At 37.2% G+C, this 24,202-nt stretch overlaps 1 protein-coding gene across 1 annotated transcript in view; it reads left to right on the top strand.

The window, feature by feature from the left end:
* NKAIN3 (sodium/potassium transporting ATPase interacting 3) overlaps positions 1 to 24,202 on the top strand; it is a 337,201-nt gene that overhangs the window by 261,707 nt on the left and 51,292 nt on the right. Inside the window, exon 4 of the mRNA XM_062568210.1 lies at positions 11,327 to 11,524. Within this exon, the coding sequence (XP_062424194.1) occupies positions 11,327 to 11,524 (198 nt within the window). The remainder of the gene's footprint in view (positions 1 to 11,326; positions 11,525 to 24,202) is intronic.

Raw genomic sequence — 24,202 nt, 5'->3', positions numbered from 1 at the left:
TTTACTGTGAAATATTCACTTTTCCTATTGACAAGAGAAAAAAAAATCAGAAAAAATAATTTCTGTTTAAAAAGGTTTGCTAGATTCAGACAACTGCAGATGTTCACATTATTTTCTAACTTGCAAAATTAAGTACTCCATCCACTTAATGTTAAATCCGCACATGCTCTGCGAAATATATTCCCGATTACATCGAGTGTCCAATTTGTGTTTCCATGAATAATTCTATTTTAAAAGACAAAATATCAAGTAGGCAAAATCTGTTTTTATTCCAAATGGGAAAGCAAAGTTTAGTGGAGAGCACTGTCTGTCTTCCTGAGTATGTGTATCTAGATATCCTTATAATTATTCATTTATAGCCATGCTGTCAAATTCTTCTATTTTAGAAAGAACTGGTATGTGCTTCTCTATGCTAGATTTAAGTTTGAAGGGATCTAATTCAAAGCTGATTAAAGTTCATGAGTGTCTTTCTATTGCCAATGGGCTTTAGGTCATATCTCTGTTAGACAACTTAAATTTGAACCTAAACCAATGAACACGTAGACTTGCAAAGCTGCACATGTAGACATGAGAATTATCTGGAAATACCTAGAGCAGTGTTTGATGGTATTTTTCATGCCATGTTTCCTGGTCCATATAGATACTGGGTGATATCCAAATGCACTATACTGAGGTAGGACACACACTCTCCTAGGCAGGGTTAGTTGCTGTTCTTCTTCACCATCGTTGCTGTCATTTAAGTTAATGCTGCTTTGATGACCACAGAAAAGCATCCTGTGCCCAGGCAGCAAGCAAAGCTGAACTGTCTTATCCAGCCACCTCTCAGTAGTGTTTTAAGACGCAAAGTTATCATTCAGTCTCTGATGCTGAGTGCCAGTTACTGAAACAGCAGAAGTGGGGAATCCTGCCAGGGCCATTTGAAGAAACTTCCTCTCATCCTGCTTAATATCCACATATTTAAAGATTTCCCTGCTTTATCTTATCTACCTTCACCCCTAGATATGCTTAACTCTGATTGTGTCCATGTCTTTGCTAATTGATACACAGACATCAACTGACCAAAAGGGTCATTAACATCCGCTATAGTTACCTGTGGACTCTTTGCACAGGCTTAATTGGAATTTTATAGCAAAATTTGTCATGTGCTTGTTCAAGGAAAACTTCTTTATGCATCATTGTGCCACAGAAATCTGTTCAGGATTTGACAAAAATAAATTCTATATTACCTCTAAGACATATACAATTAGGCTAGTAAGATATATGTTCTTATCTTTCTCTCCCTTTCCTCTCGTATCTTTCTCATTCCCTGTGTCTTCTCATTTTCCTGTAATCCAGCAAATGTTTGCAGATATCTAATGTCAATGGGATGCTTGTTGAAATTAAGTAACATACATACACATTTGTCAGATCAATAGTTCTGTAGGCATTTCACACTTTCAACTGCATTCTGAAATCACACTGACATTTTCATATCTATGATTTAAAACATAATGATAAAAATAACAATATTTACAAAGTGAAAATGATAGTGGTAATAATTATTATTATTTAGAATAATAGGGTACCTGAATGTGTAGTTATTTAGCGATTTGCAGCAACATACTGGCGTGCATACTGGCAGCGTCATCTTTCTCAAACAAACAGAAAATTCCTTTTCTATCTCTTAGGTATCAGGAAGCTGTTTACATAATAGTCTTGATTTTCTACTTTCAGTAAATATGCAGAGCAATGTTAATACTACTTGTCCTTTTACAGTTGGGTCACGATGCTATTCAGAACTCCCCTCTCTGCTTATCTAATGTCTCATTATTGTTCTTCCCTTTGTTAATATTATTTCAAGCTTGACAGTGAGATGAAACTATCATTTCAAACATTGGTGTGCTCTTACATTTTTGCAGTAGTCTTATTTCATTTTTATTTATTAAATCAAGTTATATTAAAAATCACCTGATAATGCATTACAGGTTTGTTTGTGACGTTAGAGAGTGTATGCTTCTGAGACTTTATTACTTGATTAAAGTGACCAGATTTATATAACATCTGTTAACAGGGCTGTTAAGTAATTGGCCTAAGTTTGAAGTTCATAATAGAGTGTTATATTTTTCCTTCTTGGATTGAAAATATTAAAAATGCAATCCTGAAAAATATTAGACAACACTTTACTAGAACTTTTATGAGAAATTTCTTTTCAATGAAAAAAAATAAGTAAAAAAAGCACCTCACTGATCATCTTTGGTGTGACAATCATGAAATTACCTAAAAGTTACTGGGCACCACAAGGTCTTCATCTTACGAAATGAACTCTTCAAGGTTTGTTTATGCATGTAAACCTGTTGTAGAGGGCATATGTTAGAGCAAAAGGGGGTCATTGTTCCTGAAATAATCTCCTGAATATCTGAAGATGATTAGGGAGCACAAAAAAAAACCCTGTCTTCTCTGTGAATATCTGTGAGAGTTATTGAGATCTGGAAGTGTATTAGGCTACAAACTGGTGACATCTGACCAAGGCCAGGGTACAACGCACTGTTGAAGGAGACTGTTAATGCTGCCTTCCTTGGCCACAGTTGCCAGATCTTTTCTGGCATTAGTGAGTCATTAATTTATGGAGGTAAGTGTAAATACATGTATATTAACATACATAAATTTATATATTTACGTAAGTATATAAGATGTTTCAAGGAACCTAATACTTGGACTTGCTTATAGTCAATTTGAAGTGAATAATCACATAAAGCATATTAACTGAGCTCTTCTACAGAACATTGTTTTCCATAGTCATAGTGCTTCACTTCATCTGTTGACAAAAAGAGGGCTTTAGATTTGATCCTCTGCACTTACAATTCCCACAGGGACTCTCTTTGCTTTTTTAAAAATATGTGTTGAATTCATTTCAGAGATTATCATTGCTCCAGTAGAATGCAAGTGAGGCCTCTGATAAAAGGACTGCTGTATTAAAGCCAAGGTCACTGGCAAGTATCACTGCCAGACTTGAGATACTAGTAAATATGTGATAGGCTAATTTCACAGGCAAGATGATCATGAGGATACTCACAAGTATGTTTCCTAGAGCAGAAAAAAAGTATTACATCTTATGTTTCATATAAATAATAAGAAGAACAAAACAGAATCCCTGTAATTCATTGTGCTTCTGCTGCTTGTTTCTTATCTCAATTTGTATCTTGAGTCTTTGAGAAACCTTCAGCCAAGCAGATGCTCACCTCTTGAGAATCTGTTAGTGGCAGAGTTTTATTCAATGAGCACTGTAGTAGTCTGCTCAGAAGATGCAGTGAATTAATACATCTTCTGGTTGCCCTTTGCATGAACTCTAAAATAAAAAGTAGGCATCTATGAATCAGCAAGAAGACCTGTACATCTGATAAACGTGTTTCAGACTACTCAAATGATTTCTTTTTTTTTTTTTTTAATGGTCTTTTACTACCTAACAATTAGAATTCTGATCAAGTATTCTAGCATCCTGACTGAAGTTTCAATAAATCATGCAGTTTGAGTAAAATCTGAATACAATTAGGTTCTTCTTATGACTTTTAAGCTTTTGGGCTCTGGAGTTGCTTCCACTCGAGCCATTCTCTGCAAAAAACAGTTGGTTCCTCTCCTGCATGGCAAAGGAGAAGGGATTCTATGGTTGTCCAAGGTAGGGTCCTTCATATCTAGATTCCAGGAGCTAGGCTTTAAGAAAAGCAGCAAATAATTAGTTATGGCACAAACTCCAAGTACCTTAGCAGTAGGGCTCATGGTTTTTGAAGCTTTTACTCGTATATTCACTTTCTTATAACAAGCCAAACCTCTTATGTAATCTCACATCCTTGCAAGTGGAGGCTTTAATGTAAATGCTGAACATAACCAGACTTGCTGTAAAATAACAAGAGTTGGCAATATCATGAGCAATTGCATTGCTTCAAGCAAGCTATGCAGAGAATACAACAGCAGTTGCTTGAACTGGCCTATTAATCTTCAGAAGTGTTTCTGGATGCAGGTGGAAACATTCTGGTTAGTCTCAAAAGAGGGAATTATTTTTTCCGCTGAGAAATTTTAACATTCAAGCTGATTTTTCAAAAGTCCTTTTATGGTGCTTTTTCACTTCACTGGGTTCTGATGCAGACCCTTAAAATTAAGGCCCATTCTCTCATGCATTTATTTAAATTCTTAGCATTTATCTCTCTCTATAGGAGAGGAAGTTATGGTGTTTTGAACAGAGAAAGAGAGAAGGAGAGAGGGAGAGAGGGAGTGGGAGGGGGAGAGAGCACCGAACCAGAAATGAAGGAAGTTATTAAAATTAACTGTAGTATTATTACAACATTGTATTCTTAATCATGCCTTTATCATCATGCTTTGTCTTTGTTCACAACCACTGTGCACAAAACATAGTTATTTAGATAATAACAAAGTTGAATCCTGTTTTGGCTAGAGGCTAGATTACATCTGTTTGTTATATTGAATTACATGGGGTTTTGGCACAGATTGTGTCTCCTGTTTGCATACATTTCCTAGTAACTAGTATCCCTTCGAACGGATCAGTTTTGCTGTGTTTGTCACACTAGGATGTTCATGGTATAAAAGACAGAACTAAGAACAGCGAGCAATTTTAGCATAATAAAGCATCATCAGACCTGTCTGTATTAAGCCTAGAAATCCAATTCCCATTAACATTGCAGGAGTCCTCTCAATACATATATTCTTTCTTAACCAAATAATGTGTTTGCAGAATGCATAGAGACTGTGGTGAGGTACTCTGGCACATCCGTCTGATCCCTTCTACTATATTATTAATAAATAATATATTGATAAACAGTTTGGGGGAAGTTTTTTTATAGTAATTTAAGGCAGTTTATCTTTCAAGGAAGGTATGATGGGTGCAAATTTTAATTTTATGATAATAGAAATATATATATATAAACTGTAGAGATCTCAGTAATTTTATTCAAAGATCACACACACAAAAAAAATTACAATGTTCTTACTGAGACTGAAAATTGCTTTGCATTACCAACTCCATTTTCAAGTGTTTAACACTTTATGAACCTTTTGGACTGAAAACTTTTATGGGCAGTAGCTGGAATTTTATCACCTATTTTTTATATACCAACATTTTTTTCGAGCCTTCTTGTACTTTTCCTGGCCATTTGCCCTGAGAACTTTTCCTATCAGCACTGTGTATAAGGCCTGCCACTGCTGCCGCCAGTTCTTCGGAATTACAGATTTCAGTTTCTTCTTGAGTGTTTGTTTTGGTCAGAATCACATACAGCTTGACAGAGGGACACATCAGTCTGCTTTGACTTCACACAAGCCCTCATCCTATTTCCAATTTTTGAAACAGAAAGCCGTACTTACAGTTTGCCACCACTCCGAAGCTGTTTTGTCTCATAGCTCTGTCTGGATCATCAGTCATCAGAGGGAATAGGTGAGAGCAATTCTCAGACTAAGTGCTCAGTTTAATCACACGCTGGGTAGCCGACGGGAGCTCAGCAGCTTTGCTGGGCTGCCATGACTTCTGCGTGCTCATTTCGAGCTTTGGATGACAAGTGATGAGTAGGGCTCATATTGATCCAGTCACCCTGTCTCCTGCTCCTTTTTCATTTGGCTTGGAGCTTATTTCTCTAATACTGTATTACATCTCTAGGCTATTTGTCAGATATGGAGACTGCCAAGAAAGTGAGGTAGACCTGAGAAAAGGCATGAGCCATAAAGCTGAGTGCGGATGTGAATATTGCCAAAGATCAAAATTCATCTTTAAGGGCAAAAAAGCTTCAGAAAACAAGCCACTGTTACTTGTTTTTGTGACTTATACTACCAGTACATGAAAAAGAGACAGCAATCTGCTTTTCTTTTTAAGATCGTGCCTTCTGGCTTTCTAAAGACACTGCACTTGGCTATTAAGTTCTGTAAAATCTAATTTTACAATTGCTTGTTTTACAGGGCAAGAAATAGGTTCCTGAGCATGCAATTAAACAACACAAAGGAACCATTTTTACCACTTTCACAGATCATGTGTCTATTTTGTAAATAAGTCTCCAAAGGTTTTTTTTTGCTTACTTTTAGAACACAAAATAAAACCTGACAACGCTGTATGTAGCTCAAGGAATAAGAGAATGAAAACATAGTATTGCCTAATTCTTTGGCCATCCGCCTACCACCTCCTCATCCTTTTTTCTCTGGGCATATATGTAGTCAATAGGTTAAAAAGTGTAAAAAGCATAAATTTCTACCCTAGATTGATTTTTAAAAAACAAAAAACCCACCCCAAACAGATAAAATCTGTGTAACTTTCTAACAGTGATTATGCTTGATGAAGAAAACCTTTATTTTAGCCATAGTCTGGTGCCATAGTTAGACTTCGCCCTATCCATAAACCTCTGATCTCTGTGAGAACCATGGACCTCTAATCCACCCTCCAAAATTACCTATTTTCCCTTCTTAACCCCAGCACTGTGGGCTGAGAGCAGTGATCTCGAGGGCTGTGTTCTCTGAAGGTCTTGATACTGTGACTCTTCTCTTTGAGCAGTAATTAATTGTTTGATACTGAGAATCAGAGTAGACCTTCTTAAAAGATTTTCTCAGTAGGAATAAGGAATAGTTTAAGAAAAGATGTTTCTGAAACTCTGAATGCTCTGTGTGTATATTTATTCTACCTTGAAGCTTAGAAGACATAATGTTTACAGTGCCCAACAATGTCTATGTTAGACCCCCAAAGTGATAGTCTGGTAACTGCACCTACTCTTTCAGAAAACTTTCTGTCTTAACTGTTTAAGATTCACTTGGCCCTCAAAAGACAAAACAAGGTCTGTAATATAGCTAGTGTCAGCAAAAACGTCTTTATTATGCCATCTTTAAGGCATAATGTATCTCTCACATTGCTATTTATTTTTGATTTCTTAACTGTGGCACAGCAAGGCCAGCATAAAAGTAAACCAAACCAAACTGAACCACAATCCTGAGTAAATGTTCAGCTACATTGTGACATGGCTCCTATTGCAGCCACATAGCATTATCATGAATTATTAAATGTGAAATGTGGAAAGGAGGCTAAATAGATCCCCCAAATTGCTGAACTTTCTAGGTTCAGTCTATCAGTCAGTTCAAATAGCTGAATAGTCCCAATAGGGTCAATTGATGTGTTTGAATTCAAGAGGGTTCTTCATGTAATGAAGAACATGTAATGAACACCCATTACATGTTCATGAACATGTAATGAACACCCATGCCTGGGTGTTCAGGATGAAGTCTTCAGTTTGGAGTTGAAAGGTGAGGATAAGTTACTGACTCTATTATATTTTCAGCAGCTGCCTCAACCTAGAAAGTTTGCCCAAAGCTGCATGGTTCATCATTTCATTGCAGTAACAGGAACATCACAATTTTCTAATGGCCTATGTTCCATCTCTAGCAAGTAAAAACCTATCTGTGCAACCCAGAAATAAAAGTACAGATTAAAGAATAAACATAAAAGACTGAGTCAATATTCAAAAATGTAATGCACAATTAAGACAGCGAGAGTGGTAGTGAAAGAAGTTCCCATATTTTCTAAGTGATTTCTTTCAGTGTTATCTGCCCTGAGCTTCCAAATCACTCTGTTCAGCAGTAGTGACGAGAGAGAGAGAATGGGCAAACACACAGTGAGCTGGGATCAAACCTGTGATTTCGGGAAGGAATCAAGTGGAAAACTAAGGTTATGTTACCAATTGGGGAACCTCAGCTTACAGTCAATGCATTCTCCAGGTTAGTCCTACAATTACAGCAGGTTTCATTAACAATGCAAGACCTCATTTGTATCTAATGAGGATTAATGACTCCTTGAAATTAGGTGCTATAGAACATGTGTGCTCCTTATTCATTCCAACACCACTGCATCATAAATACACACTTAATTAAGTGTGGGGAAATTAGAAAGAAATGTGTTTTCCTAGAATTCTGTGTATTATCTTTTATTACTTAGTGATTAGGTGTTTGAATGAAAATCCTTTCTCCTCCTTGGTAAGAGCAAAAGCTGGGTAGCAAGTCAAAAGCAGAGTATCTTTATTCCTTTTAAAAATGTGAGGGGAACATTTATTGCTTCAGTCTAATTAATGTTCATTTATAATAAGCATTATAGTGTGTATCACAAAACAGAAAAATTAATAGGAAGGACTAGGTACTGTACAGGCAAAAATGAAAGCAAGATCTCTACTGCATTCCTTTGCCAGGTCCATGTTCTTGCATCTTGCTGTAAAACTTCAAGTGTTAACTGCTGCCTTCTGAAGGAAGAATTGCTTCTCCTCCATCTAACTCAACATGCTAATGTCTTTGTTACAGTTTTCTCACGAGCATATTTTCAGCTATTAACAAAAAATGAAAGAAATCTAAAATATCATGTAATAAAACAAAAGCATGAGATGAAAAAGATTTCTGCAATGCCTAATCATTTTACAGCATAGATTTTGCATATTATACAAGGCAGCTATATTTTTTTTTCTAGAGTTTTTAATATCTTTTTGTTTTGACCTCCAGTTACTTTAATCATACATACTTGATTTTTTTTTTGTTATAAGTACCATACAGAAGGTATACACAAATAAATGCAAGGAGCGTAATAATTATTATTACTATTTACCTTTAAACTAAATGTTTATTATCTGTTAACATTTATCTAGAATTACCACTTAAAAATAGGAACTATCCATTTAAATCCACATGTAGAACTTCATAGACATAATGAAGTTAATTCTAATCTCTGAACACTTAAAAAAATAGTATTATTGAGACATTAAGGGATTATATTTCACCTAAAAGAAAGTACCTGCTATTGCAATGATTTCCAACAATAAGCAAAATTAATCCCTGGGTTGACAGCCAAAACAAATCCTATGCATAGGATTTTAATCTCTTAAGAAAAGTAAAGTGTATAAAGCTATTTGAGATGCCCCTTCAGCAGAAGCATGGATATTCTGCTGATTCTATGCTAAGGGGAAAACTTCTTACCACTGGCATGTTGCAGTGGTAGTGACTGCAGAGAAGAGGATTATGACATAGGAATTCCCAAGATTTTTCTTGGGAAAGTGCTGGAAGTACTATTACCCATGTTCTGCCTTCTTTTATTTCATGGTATGTGTCTAACAGGTTAATTAAGGTGAATTAAGGTCAAGTTACATGTTAGGAATCTGAAACTCAAAAAGACAGCAATTTTCAATCAGTAGTTGAAAATTCAATTGTTAAATTTGTGGCTTCACCAAACAGACTACCTGATGTCTGTAGGATGTAAAGCCTGAAATACATTCACATAGTGAGCATTCACTCACTGCAAAAGAGCAGCATTCTTCTACAAGAAAAAAACATTTTCTATTACATCACCTGCTGAAGATTAAACATTTTACAAATATTTGCTTAATGATTGCTTGCAACGTTGGAAAATAGTATGTGTTATCTATAGAAAGATTTCAAGCACCTGCCTCTAGTTATAGTTTCCTGAAAGAGCTCTTTAATTTTTATTAAACATGAGATTAAGAGTAAGACACGGCTTTTCCACCGATGCACAGGGTTTCCAAACATCTCTCTACTGAAACACTCTAAGAAGTACACTGATACTTAAAACATATACATTCAAGTAATCAGTTTTTGAATTTTATATATTTCTGTAAATGATAGTAAAGATGCAGGCTAATTTTTTAAAGCTTGGCTCGTCTGACTCACATTATAGATTAAGAATTTCTGAGAAATTAGAGTGGAGCATGCTTTGGCTGCATGATTGATTTTTTTTCAGTCTTTCACTTATTGATTGGCAGCTTAACATTTATCCTCTGAAACAGCTTACCATTGCCATTTTGTGAAGTGATATTTTAGAGGTCAAGCTAATGTGCCTGGTGGTTCTGTTTGCATTTAGAAAACTGATCTTTGCTGGGCCGTCGTTATCCTCTTTTACCTGCTTTGAGGACTCGGGATACAATGTACACTGTGAAAAGTAACTATGAAAAGCTCTCCTCACAGCCTTTCTCCGTCATTTCTGAATAATAATAAAAAAGTAACAAATTTTGTGATGGCTTCTCTTTTTCTGTTAAATCAGATTTTAAAAAGCACCTATATTGCTGTTTCTTCTCTCACTGTATCGATATATGAAATATGAAAAAAAATGGATGTCTCATGTTCAGCCGTTTCTTAGTAAACAAACTGTGATAATGATCAGCAAACTCAGAGAGGTGTCTACAAACTTGTAGACATCACTATTTTATTCCTGCGGTTGTGAAGGCGAAGTGTTAGCCTGCTGCATTTGGTATAGACACAAGCCCCGTAATAAATTCACATACCTACTCAACACCTTCTGAAATAGATACGAGTGAGCACGTGTGCGTGCTGCTTGACAAATTACATTTTCTTCCCATTGGCAATTGTTAAAAGCACTTGAGACCACTGGCATTGCATTGCTGAGAAAGCTTTGGATATTTATTTTGGCATTAAAATGGCCTTCATTCAACTTCAGTGTATTTTACCTAAACACATAAGTCTGTTGTTAATCCAGGTGAGTATTCCTGATTGAACTTTGCAGGTAAGCTGTTAGAAAATATTTAATATGTTTGCCACTTGCATTGCTAAAAGTGGAAGTGAGTTGATGTTAGCTGAAATGTGCATTATACTGTGTGAGTTACAATATGTAATGTTATGAAAGGTTTAGGGCCTGATCGGACAAACTGTGGCTGAGGCTGAAGCTGATCTGAAAGAAGTTATTCCTTATATTTTTAACCCAGATCAGTGCACAGAAGTGGATTTCTTAGCCTAACTGAGAAGAGGCTAACCTTGATGAGAAGAGAAAGCAGAGCACAGTGCATGGAGGCAGACAACCTTCAATTTGAATCATCAGCAACTGCAGCAGTCTGCCCAACCATGGCCCTGCTTATAGTAATAGATTATTCCACTGCAGATTATTGCCTGCAATAAATATTGTGTATGTTTGCTTCAGATTGTCTCCAGTATCGTGGAATAAAACTCTCTCTGCTGTCTATTCAAAGAAATAATCCTGTAGTCACATTTTAATCAAGTAACAATGAAATTGCTTTTTAGGCTGGAAGTCCATAGGGACATAGTCTATGCTGTTTTGTACAGTACCTAGTAGGATGGACCTTCTACCTGAGAGAAGCTTCTGTGCACACTTGCAGAATAAATGATAAATGTTTGCAATTGCCTCTCTCCTTTTGAGTGGTCTGGTTTCACATTAAAAATATTGGGGTAGGAGAGTTATTTAGCTCATTTTCCTTTTAATAATTAAAGCTATCTTTTATTTCCCTTTCTTGACCCTCAGTGATGCAGAGCTAGAGGAATTCATCCTTTTTCTCTCCCTGTCTCCTAGGAAACTGATCTCATGACCTTTAACATCTCAATGCACCGGTCTTGGTGGCGGGAACATGGGCCTGGCTGCATACGAAGGGTGGTGCGTCCTTCTGCTCCTGGCATCCTAGACGATTACTCCTACGTCTCTGTGACAGGCTGCGTAATTGATTTCCAGTACCTAGAGGTCATTCACAGCGCTATCCAAATATTGCTCTCTGTAAGTTCCAGTTTCGGGTTATGCTCAGATTCCAGCAGTCCTTTCTTATTCAGGCCTCTACGATTGTGTTTCTCCTTCCTGACAGGATGATTTAAACAGTAGATTGGTAGCAGCACCAATTTTGAATTGTATTGTGTTTTGAATTAGGGAATGGTATTTGTGATATTACACTAATTTTCTCTTTGCCCCTACTCTGTAAAGCTCTATACAGGTGACAAAACTGTGTAGGTCCCATTCTGGCCTTTGCCAGGACAGGTGAATGCTGACTCTAGTTCTTGACTCTCATTTATTGAAATATGTGCAGAAAGGAGAGCAGACTTGGTTGAAATTAATTTGCCTAAAATTTTCCAAAGTTCACAGTCAACAACAACATTTATTCAACCCTGAATATAAATTCATTTTACATGGTACCCAGCTAAGTTGCTTCCTAAAGTGAGATATGAATGTAACACTTGACAAAGGTCAGGGAAATAGTAGGAATTAGAATATACGTTTATATTTAACAATGTTATCTATTCTTTCCTGGGATTCTGGGGCATCAGAACAATCTACTTCAGTGAGCCAATTTTCGTGTTTACCATACTAGTTTAAATTGCAAGCATTACAAGTCATTATAAAAAGTCTGCTGTCTAGTGCATGGCTCTTCAGCTGCTGGCCGTCAGCATGCCTATGGGCAAGGTAGGGAAGTGCCAGAGGCAGGATGAGTTGCTTTGGAAACAGCAGCCCAGTCTTGGCCAGAGTCTTTCCTCAATGCCTCAGCCCTGATGGCTTCTCCTCCTTGTGCTCAAAGGGTTGTCTAGATTTGGCTTCATATGTTCTACTAAAAGCAGTAGCTCTATTTTGATTTCCTTCTCTACATAGCTGAGTGTGGTGTATAGCAACTGGCCCTCCCCAGATGGGTGCAGGTAGGTGTGCTGCATCCTGGGGATATGGACCTTTTCTGAGAACACAAATGCTCATGGTTTGTGGTGCTAACCATGTTTACTAGTGCTTGTCAAATGTGGGAGAAGAGCTGCAGTCTGTAGTCCCCACCTGCTAGTCCCATGAGCTACGTGGTCTCATCAGTGGGAAAAGTTGGGTATTCCAGATCTATTCAGTACTCCAAGCTGTTTTACTAACTGACTTGTAAATGCTGCCATTAGCAAAGTGAAAGAGAGCTGGAAGATAGGTCTCACTTGTTAGTTTAAATTTATTTTCAAATTTTAATTTTTACATTTTTGCTCAAAATACTGACATTTCTATGTTGAATGTAAAAAAAAATGTGAACACAATTACAACTATCATTCTGTTCAGCTGTCTAGTCTGAAGTAGAATAAAAGTTCAAGGTAAGTTCTCTGCATTACTGAATGCCTTCTGTAAGAAGCTGAGTGCTTTTTCCTTACCACTGCTTTTAACTGGAAATTGAGTATAACTCCTGTCTCACAGTAGTGGTTGGTGAACTTCTGTTTGTGAGTCCAGGTCTGAATTAGTGCATTTGTTCAAAACACTCTTGTTCAGTTGGGAAGGAAAGACTTTGAATGAAGACCTTTACCAATGAAGGTCAGGCCTGCATATATCAATATCCATATTAAAACTACTATGAAATCAGGCCTTAAAGAATTTTGTATGCAGCATGAGCACAGCTTAACTGAACACACCTGCGCTACTCCTGTGAAGGCCTGATACTCAAACTAAGTCTTCTCTCCCCAGAGGAGCAAGCTTGCATCTGCAGCAAATTCCCTTTATACTTAGCGTCATTTGCTTTGCTTCAGTGAGCCTTTGCAAAGGAAACTGAAGTATGGTTGATTTACAAGGAGAAAACAATAAAAATTGCCAATGCTTCTATAATAAAAAATGTATTGCATTAGTCAGAAATTTTTATAGAAATTTTGTCATTAAAAGCTAATTCAGCCTTCTGTGGAAAGCTGTTGAAATCTGGAGCTATTTTGTTCTTGGTTTATATAGTACAATTCTGGTCAAAATTTGTCGAATGACTAGAATGAACAGTAATATTTTAATAATAGAAGAAAAAAGATTGATAAACATAAAATATGAATGTAGGAAAATATAAAAATGGTGTAACAGTTTATATGATGCTATGTAAAGCACAGGATGTTGCAGATTTTCCCTTTCTTGTAGAGTGAATGATTGCTTGGAGCAATCACGAATAAATTCTGGATACAATTCATTGTAAATTCAAAATGTTCCAGAAACTCATGAGGCTTGACTGTGAATTAAACTGTTGCCAGTTTCAGAAATTGCTTTTAACTGATATACACAATATTGAAATTAAAATTCCGTATGCAAAGTAAGGGTTTCCTCCCATCTTATTATCATGCTATCCCATCTATGGTGTGCTGTGATCAGCACACCATGAAACTGTTCTGCAGTTTCCATCTGTAATTTATGCTTGCTTGATTTACTGTCATGCAAGACAGAAGTCAGCACCCAGCTCATCAGACTTGTTCCAGTTTCCTCCCATTTTCTGAATAGTGTTGACCTGAGTAAGCTTCCATTCATTTCAGATGCATAACTACTTTCCTAATTGGGATACCAATTTCAGCTGTTAGTTAAAAGGTCATTTACGTTGTCTTTTTACAGTACTGAAAAATTGCTGGATGGCTGGCCATGTAGCTCTGAAGATCTTTCTTTCTTTTCTTTTTTCTTTTTTTTTTTTTTTTTTTTTTTTTTTTTTTTTTCTTTTTCCTAGTAGGAAGTCTTAAAAGTAGACTATTCCTTTCTGGAGCTTACCTCCTTAATTTTCATAAAACTTTTATGTAGCAATAGTAGTGTAACAAACCATTTTACAGTGTAACAAAAACTTTATTGGCATAACAAATCATTTTATCATGCTAACTCTTGTCCAAATGACTAGGAAGGTGAACACTTTCATTTGATAGGGAGTTAGAGCCTCTCTGCAAGCAGAAATTCCTCCAGGGGTAAATAGTAGATACCTGCCCAGGTATATAATTCGCTAGCAGCAGATCTCCGTTTTTGAAAGGTGACTTTTTATTGTTTTTTTTTAACATGTATAAAAAATTTTATATGCACAGAGTGTTGCAACTGTGACTGCTTTAGACCCTGCTTCAGGGAATAGGCTCAGTAGTCACTTATTTAATTTTAATGCAGTAAGGCTCTTTCTGTATTTGCACTATAGCTGTCTCCAAGAAAAGTACCTTTTGCAAGTGAAATAGTAACTGTTAACAGTATCTGGTCTTGATTCTGAGGAGGCTATTGAAGTGAATTGGAGTTGAAGTTTTAAAATACTTCTTTAAACTGGGGGATAATCTGAGAAATATGAGAGAATGGGATACAATAAATGGTAAAAAGAAATATACTGAAATTGTGTGCTTAAAATATATTTTTATTTGCTGTGTAGGTGCACAGTACATATCTTTTTGATGAATAAATTTTTCTACACAGCCCCTTTAATTTTAAAATGCAAGATGTGTCATCTTTGCTAAAACCAGAATTTTCAGAGAAGAAATGGATGTTACAGTCAAACTGATGACAGCTTAGCAACTTTGAGAGATGCTCTTCATGCAATCTTTTTGGTCATTTGAAAATAGATAATGCATACTGAGAATATTAAATGAAAGGTGGGCACTGGCTCTAATAGACTGAGCTTTGGATTAGACGCTGAGCCTAATATTGGGGGCAGGTTTAGCTCAATTGGTTAGAGCATGGTGCTGCTAATGCCAAGGTCGTGGGTTCAATCCCCCCATGGGCTACACTCAGGGTTGGACTAGATGATCTCCAGAGGTCCCTTCCAACCTTACCATTCTATGATTCTATGATAATATCACAGTAGGTTTGCCCAAAGCTGCGTTGAAGCAGCAATCCCCAAACTAAGGCTCACTGAGACAGCTCAGGAATTAGAAGCAGTATAACTTCATCAGTACTGCAAAACCAAACTGATTAATTTTGGCAGAGTGTCACACTGACAGCACTAGCCTGCTTCTGGGGACAAGAGCTACTGATCTTTGCAACACCGCATGGCACAACGTGAGGTTAACTTCCTGCCAGGGTCTCGTCACATTACTCATCACTCTGTAGCACAGACATGCCTAAAATCTACACACAGCTCTGTTAAAACATGATACCAGAAGAAGGGCGGGGGGGAGGAAGAAAGGTGGAGGGAAGTAAGGGGAGAAAAACAACCTAAAGCATTCAAAGCATTGAGGCTATTTGCCATATTGATGCAGACCAAATACAGAGTCCTCTGAAGGAAAGTCTGATTTTAACTTAGCAGAAATCCATATAGTGTCTCTCATAGTGTGGTTAGTACAGCTTCTAAGTGAGGGCCAATCCTACATACGGGGAACACTTACAGAAAAACCTGGAGTTACCTGATTTTCACTACACTAAAGTAAAATCAGGCAAAGAGGTGATATAAGGAGCTAAAGAGCATTGAATATTTTCCATAGTGGAGATAAAAAGCAGTGAACATACCTGCCTAAGGTAAAGTCAAGGACTAATCAGCATATTATAACCTGTCGCTACCTAGCACAAAACATAACCAGAAAAATATTTCATACTTTCTATAATATACTGTATATAATGAAGCTGCAATATCACAAGTATAATAAAAAGCACTCTTGGTGGGCAAAAAAGAGTCAGACACTGTGGTCATTGTGAGTTGAAAGATTCTCCTGAATGACAGGCAGACTAAATCTGTACAAGTAAATTAAGTATGCCCAGGAAATTGAGTACTACGGCCAACTGGCTGACAACAGCTCACATCTATGCTAATGGTCTTAGGCTCCGAAATAGGGTGCCTGCATTCAAGCCACTTAAAAGGAATAATCCCTGAATTGTTCTGAGAGCTGAAACTATGCCTGGGAACTCTTGGGGGGGGGGGGGGGGGGGCAGAGGGAGGAGGATACTGGCTGGAACAGGCCAAATTCATGCCCATGTCCCTGCATGGGTGACTGCATCCCAGTGCCTGGCTCACTCCCAGACATGTGGGATTTCTGCATATTGGTTCAGCCATAGCGGACAAATGTCCAGCTGCAATTTGTTTCTCTGAGTGAGTCTTGGCAGGAGCTGGCAAGAAATTGTTAGATGGCCTATTTAGCTAGAAGGGTGTAGAAATCAGTGATTCATATCAAAATTATATTTTTTAAATCCCTACCAGAGAAACTAATTGCCTACCTTTTTGTCTGTGTAGAGAAAGGTATGTTTTCCCATGACACCTAGTGGTTTCAGTGGCATTTTATGACAATTTGCAGTATCAGGTAATCACTACTGAACTGATCTCATGAATTCTTATTCTTGTTAATATCCCTTTTTGTGCTTAGCTAATTTCAGAAATGATGAAACTAGAAATGATGATGGATATTAATTCAAGGGCATTCTGTTCTCTAAAACTCTTCTACTATCCTCATCCCTGGAATGTGTGAGCATCTCCAGCTGTGCATTAAGCAACACACATCTGTCATATGTCATTTGCTTGCCATCCTCTCCCCAGAAGGAGAGCTGTATGTGGAACTGAGGCTTTGTCCAGATAAGGATTCTTGTTTCTGTGCCATTTCTGAATGCTGTTTTGAACATGATGCGGAAAGCAATGCTGCAAACACCTTGAACTTTCAGTACAAATCTGTGAGGCTCGTAATGTTATTTATTTACTGTGAGACTTCATTTCATTTGTATTTGGCCTTATTCAGGCCCCCTAAGAAAAGCCTGTCTCCTGTGTGAAGAAGCTTAATTGCTGAAGTGAAGATAGTGTCAAAAGTAGCCAGGCTGCTGACCACAGTTTTAGACTGAAACAGTTTCTCTGATGCTCTAGAGACTTTTGGGGCCAAAATCATTAAACAGTCTGAAGATAAAGAAGGTGGTCTTTAGTCTGTATGTGTTGCTGAGGGCAGAGAGCTGGAGTTCAGTCTGGTGGCACAGGGATGCATCCTGCATGGGTATAGGAGCGTGCCAATGCCGAGACAGCTTGCATCCCTGTATGGTGGTGGGAGGTTACTGAATCCATATCTGGGTATATTTAACTATGGTACTGTGTGCAAGAGGTGAGAAAACCACATAGAACTGATCACTGTCTTCCAGGATTTGGATTAGGCAGTAAGAGAAGTTGTTGCCATTAGATACCTGTGCTGAAGGTTTGTGTTCTCAATGCACATTTTCATTCCTGAATTTGTAAGTATTGTACACTTTCTTCCATGGACTTTCCCAATATACAATAGTCCTCTAAAACAGCTTTTAATACAGTGTGTAAGTATTTGGTGACATATCTTCTACTGCAACCTTTGTATGTTACACTAAAATAGAAGAAAGATATTCTACTGCTTACATTGCTTTCTGTAAAATTAGTACTTACTTACACTTCTAAAAAACTGACCTTTAATATCTGACCTTTAGTATTCCTAGACATGCAATCCTTACACATGCAGATTTTCCCTGTTTTAATTAGCCGAATAGGATGATTTCAAATATTTTGAAATTTTATTATTTCAATTCATAGTAAAACAATCACTCCCTCCATAAATACAGTTAATTCCTTTTACTTTCTTTTGTGGAATTAATTCCTTTTCTTTCTTCCCCACAATTCTCTGACGTCCTGAATGCATGTTTTACTTCCCAGAACATACAGCATCACTTCTATAAGAAAATGATAAACAATATGATCTGGTTACATTATTTCTGGAAATCTGTTACCAGTCAGTGCCTCATACTAATCCCATGCAGTTGCCTCACTTTGCAAATTATTTCTGCCCTGCTGTTTTCAAAGAATCTGCCAAATGTTGATTATTTAATACTAAAATGAATTATGACATTTGGTAGAGTTAAATGCTTTTTTTGTCATTAGAGAAAAATAGAATTTAATTAGCAACCATATTTAGCATAACAGACATTAAAATGGAAGCTATGAGTCCTGTGTAAATAACTAATCAAGAGAAGCACTGTGACTATTGAGAGATTAAGAGCAATAAAGTAAACATTATTAGGGCAGTGCTGAAGTGACTTAGTGAAGTTCAGATCATTGACCAAGCTTTTGCTACTGAGCCATAAGCTTGAATCTTTTTAGATTAATTCGGATGGCTCTTCATATGTTCCCAATGTTAAGAAGCCTTCTCTATGCCATTTTTAAAGCTCCAAGAGCTGCTCTGGAAAGGGCTGTAAAGCAGCTTTTGCATCTCCCTTTAGGCAGCCAGAGCTGCAGTTCAGTTCTTATTCATTTAGATGTAGCAGAAAGGCTAATGATATCAATATATAATGTGGTTCCTCCAGGGCACTGCAGCAGCCTCTTTTTTTCCCATTAGTTATGGCCCTGTTATTTTTATAATTGGGCAGAAAAGCATGCTAGGAAGCACATCATGTACACTACTCTCCAAAGAAAATCCCTGTAGGGGCTGACACCAGTGCTCAGCCAGCTTCCTTGGTCTCTTTCCATTTCCCTAAGCGACTTGTGATTGATTAAGAAAGCCAATCAACATAGCATGTGATAGCAAAACATGATCTAATTTAATGTTAAGGGCTACAGGAATGATACATGGGGAAAAAAAAATAGTCCTAAAGGTATTGCGTCTCTTCTTGAATTTTTATTTGCAACTTTTGTCACCTTTAGTGTCCAGGAAAAAGTCATTGTGTCACTTTTTAGTAATAAAAAAATTGTACAGGTAGCATAGAAAAGTAACTTCACAGTGTCTGCACAGCTGAAATTCAACATTATTCCAAAGGAGTGTATGAAAGAAATGCCTATATATAATATTAGCCAGAAAAAATAGTGGCTTCACTGTCTTTTAGCCATGTGAATACTTCATTCAGGTGGGCTGTTGGCTTCTCAAGGATTCATTAGGAAGTTTAGAGTGCACAGTAAATTATTAAAAAATTACAAAACTTTTTTCAGCCTGAGCGATTTTACAGATGAACTATAGGTCTCTGGAACAGATTGCAGCTAAGATAACATGTGCCAACCTGCAGCTTTTGAAGTTAACCCCAGTGATTTATTTCATTGTATTTTTATTGGACTTTGCATCTTATACCTCCAATGTTTGTAGAATTAGATCAGCTCGTTTCACCTATGTTTGTCAGGTGTTAAGCCTTCAGTGTTCAAAAACAAAATCTCCCCCCCAAAAAGAAGTTAGTGAGAGAAAGATTGTATCTGCACTTGCACTCTAGAAATGACCTTGTCCTTCAGTATTATAATTAGTTAGGTCCCACAATGCATAGCAGTTCATAGGTAGGCAAAAATATAAGTATATTTGTCTAATTACCAGTTGGGGTGAACAAAGCAACTGCATGAAACAAAGTCAAGAAAATTCTGCACTTTTTCCCATCTAGGTTGCCCCTCCCTGGATGGTCCTGCTTTTTCAAGCATCTCATTTAAAAAGAACTGAAACCATTGACACGTGTAGTTATTTGCATCCTCGTTTATTCAATAGCTGTATGACATGAATTTGTGAAAAAGAGGTAACTTCTACAGCAGAGCTGGTTAAAGGTGAGGGGATAGGGGAGAGCAATTTAAGTACTAGCAGTATTAGTACTGGTAGTACTAATTATCACCTTCTCAGCTAATCAGTATGAAAACTAAATTGTTCTAGATATTTTGCAATACTTGATATTTGTTTTCTATTTATATGAAAATTATTATAGCTTCTTTCCAAAATTTTAAACATAAATTTCAATGAAATTGCATTGTAAGTGTTATGGAATATTTTCATTTACAGGAAGAATATTTACAGTAAAAATAAGTCCATTGATAATTTCAATTTTTTAAGTTCATAAATATTCAGTAAAATTCGGATGGAAATATTGGAAATAAGTGGAATATTTGGAAAATATCAACATTTTTTTCCTTCAACTTTTGCCTTAAGTTATACCCCCCCCCCATAGCAGAATCAACATAATGGACTATTTGTCTGCATCTTAGTCACTTTAATTCTTAGTCAGGTATTTTAATTCAGATCCATTTCCAGAGTGTTTGAAGTTAAGAAATTGAACTGGGAACTTCAGTGGTCAAATAAATAGTAAGCATAGTGGTCTGTTCACTTAGATATGAGGCAGCATCTCTTGCAGATAAGCAGGAGAGGCAGTGGAAGAGGTAAAGACATCTTAAAGAAAACCTGTATTCCTATATACTTTATTTAGATGGGAGCAGAATGCTGAATTTATATTACACTAGGAATTTGGAAATTATATGGGAAAGTATTGTTCTGCACTGGAACAAAGATTAGCAATTTAAATATTTTTAGGGAAACTGGGAATCCAATATTTTTCATTTAGATAAATTGAGGCAGCATTTCCTTTAGACTTTTATCAGTTCTATTGACTAGATTGTCTGAAACTCTGCTACCTGCCTGCTGGGTTACCAAGAAGCCAAATATCCTGGAAATTCCTGTCTAAACCAAGGCATAGTGCTCCCAAGGAAATTTGTCTTCCTGTCTCTCGAGATAGCACCAAAATTTTCAGGAACTTCTGCAGCGCTCAGTGAAGGATTGTTTCTTTGGAAGGTGGAAGCAAATTCATACCTTCCCGCCAAGCCGTTCAATACAAACAGCTCTGCGTTGTCTCCAGCAGCATGTCCTGTTAGGACTGCTCTCTTTGCAAAGATGATAAGCCATGCAAGGAAGTGGAGCTCCTTCTCCAGGCTAAGAGTGTTCATGTGCTGATTGACAGCTATGGCTCGGCTGATTAAAAATCAGAAAAACAGGTTTGATTGTTTTCTTTTTTAATCCAGAAAATGCAGTTGTGATTGATTTTTACATATAGACAGGCTTTTATGTAATGAAAATGTATTTTACTGGGCTGGGCTGATTCCTGAACCTGGGTCTGCACATTTAGCGTAAGCAATGCAAGTAAATCATAGGCAAGCCTCATGCTACAGCCTTGTCGAGCCTAACAGCAATACATTCATGCTCACTAATGCTCATCAGAATAATTCCTTCTGCATACTGTGGTTGATAACCACGTGACCAGACTTACGTGGGCAAAAATATCCACTGATTAATGTCTGTCTCTGTGAGCTTCCACTGACAGGACATTTTTCTTTTAATCATGTACCAAATTCACAGCTTAGGTCTCCCATTAAAATTTGTCGCCTGAGTGTGACCTGACTGCAGAAGGAATTCTTTTTTTTTTCTCTTGACTAAAGTCCCAGATGATTTGCAACACTCTATATTTTATCCTAGGGAAATATGAGAACATAGAGCAGGGATTTCACTAAACAAGCAGTGAAGCAGCTTAGGCTTCTCAAGGTTTGATGAAATGGTGTTGTTTTCACTGAGGAAAAAATTCTGTATGCATATACACCCCTCTCAGAACAACTCACAGAAAGACAGACCAGGTCTTCTGGAAAAACATTTTTCGATTGAGGAAGATTACAGTCCAGAACAGATGTTAAAAGACCTGTGTTCTGCAGCTGCTGGGTGTGTGAGATTTTATAGTTAATGCTTCTGGTCTAAATTCTGTAATATATCTGTGTGTCTTTTTTCACTGTCTCACATTGCAGAAACTGTTGGTTTTTCTTTTTATGTGTCCAAAAAGTAAGGCATGGAGTTAGGGCAGCATGTGAGAGTTGCAGTATGGGGCATATTTCCCCAGCACCGGCTGCCCTACGCAGGTTGGACATAGGGCACTGTGGATTCATTAGGGGCTCTTGCGTTCTCCACTACTAATATTCACTTGCCTCCAATAAGCTCTCCCTTGGAAGATGCTGAGGGTGTAAACAGCCCTGTTTGTTTGTGCAAAATTATCTGAAACAGAGTATAGCGAGAAGAACTGAGCGGCAGCTGTGGTGCCGAAGTTGTTATTCTGCTATTTCGTTATCTGTCAGAAGAGATGGCTGCCACAACACTCTTCATTCACAAACCAGGGGTGTGTGTAGCTGCACGGTGGAGGAAGGCAGGAGGAGATTACCATCCACAAGGCTCATTCACTTAGGCAGAAGCCTTCAGAGTTAAATGAGACTACAAGGGTGATGAGAGAATAATAAATGGTTGATATATGAGCACAGTGAAACAAGTGCCTAAAAAGCGCTGCTTTACTATGTCACAGTAGTAAGGATTCCTGGTGAATTTGCCTTTAACTTGGATTCATTTCTCTGTAGTTCTCAGGCTTGTCTAAGCCTTTAATAAGCTTTTATAGAGATAAAGAAATAAGTCTCACGTCATGAAAAGAAAACCAGCAAGGTCTGGGAGAACACAGATGAGAAGGATGGTGTTTGATGGCCAGGTAAGAGTGTATATAAGGATTTTCACGTTCTCTGGACATTCGGAATAGATAGAGACTGAGTGAAATTGATGCTTGAGCGGCTTCTTTGATGTAGTTTGATTATGGTTTGAACAGTGAAGACAGCTAGTGATTTTGAAAAGGAGACTGATATGAATTACTTTCAGCTTGTAAGTTTTTGTCAGACCTCAGTAACTATTCTGAGAGAACAAGATCTGATCTATCACCTTAATGTAGAAGCCTGAACAGCAAATTTATTTTCTGCTGGCCCATGTAGCATGTGCAGAAGACTCCATCTGGAACAATTACCCATGTGGAAAGGACAAAAATTATGAAGTTAATCTGAACAAAAATGGTAATCTAATAAATCAGGTGCTCTGAAAACCACGGCTGCTAGATCTCTGTTTCACATCCATATGACATGTAAAGATTTTTCAAGAAATTATCCCCAGTGATACAGAACACTTCCAACTTAACTTTCCATAAACTTCTATGTAAATTCCTGCTATGTAGATTAATTAATAATCATTGTGAATGACAGTAAAAGTGTTAGATAATTAAGCCTCTTAAAAGAACGTTACCATTTCCATTTTTATTTGTGATTAGTTTAATTTATTTTTATCTTGTTTATTAACTTATAATGCATAATGTATTTACATATATGCATGTGGAGTCAAATAAACAGGTGAAATATGATGATATGTAGCCTTAGAAAACTAAGGCTACATTCTGCATCCATGTAACCTGAGTGTTTACTGAAGTAAAGCACAAATTTCCAGAATTTTCAAGAGGGAGATCTTGCATAGTGAGTATTTTAAATACCCTTTCCATCACCTGTAGACTTGTCTTATAAATTCAGTCTTCCTTGTAGCTGTTCTTTAAATTCAATTACTTAAGATTTGATAGAAGAAAATATAGCTTGGTGATTAGGACATCGATACACTCTTCAGGTGACCCAGTATCAATTCCCTGTTTTATCTTGAATGTTTTTTGGTGACCTAGAACAAAGTGTTTGGTCTCTCTGTGCCTCAGCTCTCCATCTGTAAAATGAAATAGCAGTTCATGCTTACCGGTAGAGTGCTTGTCTGCAGTGGTCCCAAAGGACAAGTCCTTTAAAGTTTGTGAGGTACAGATGGGGACCACATAAGTATCACTGATACAGTCGATTTTAATCTGTACCTAAAAATGAAATGAAATGAACCTGTGCACAATTTTATTCGTGTGTGTGCAGCAGTCTGGGGAAGCCTTCTTGTGCCATACTGGGGTTTTCTTATTTCACAAATAAGTGTCAGTGCCAAAAGATAAATATTTTATGTCGCTGATGCTATTTCCTAGCTTTCTCTGTGTGTGTTATCCTCTGAAAGGAATCTGGCTCAGACTTTAATGCCACCAACAGCCACCTCAGACCATTTTACTTAACTTTGCCTTAGAAAGCAACTTTAATACTAAAACTTTCTGATTGGGAGGAAGACACTAGATATTAAAAAACTATAGCAACAAAAAACCCATAAGTTTTCTGAGATA

Source organism: Rhea pennata, chromosome 2 (genome assembly GCF_028389875.1).
Source record: "Rhea pennata isolate bPtePen1 chromosome 2, bPtePen1.pri, whole genome shotgun sequence".
In the NCBI taxonomy this organism is placed as follows: Eukaryota; Metazoa; Chordata; class Aves; order Rheiformes; family Rheidae; genus Rhea; species Rhea pennata.
The sequence above is the reverse complement of the archived record's forward strand: the minus strand, read 5'-3'. Positions and strand labels throughout refer to the sequence as shown.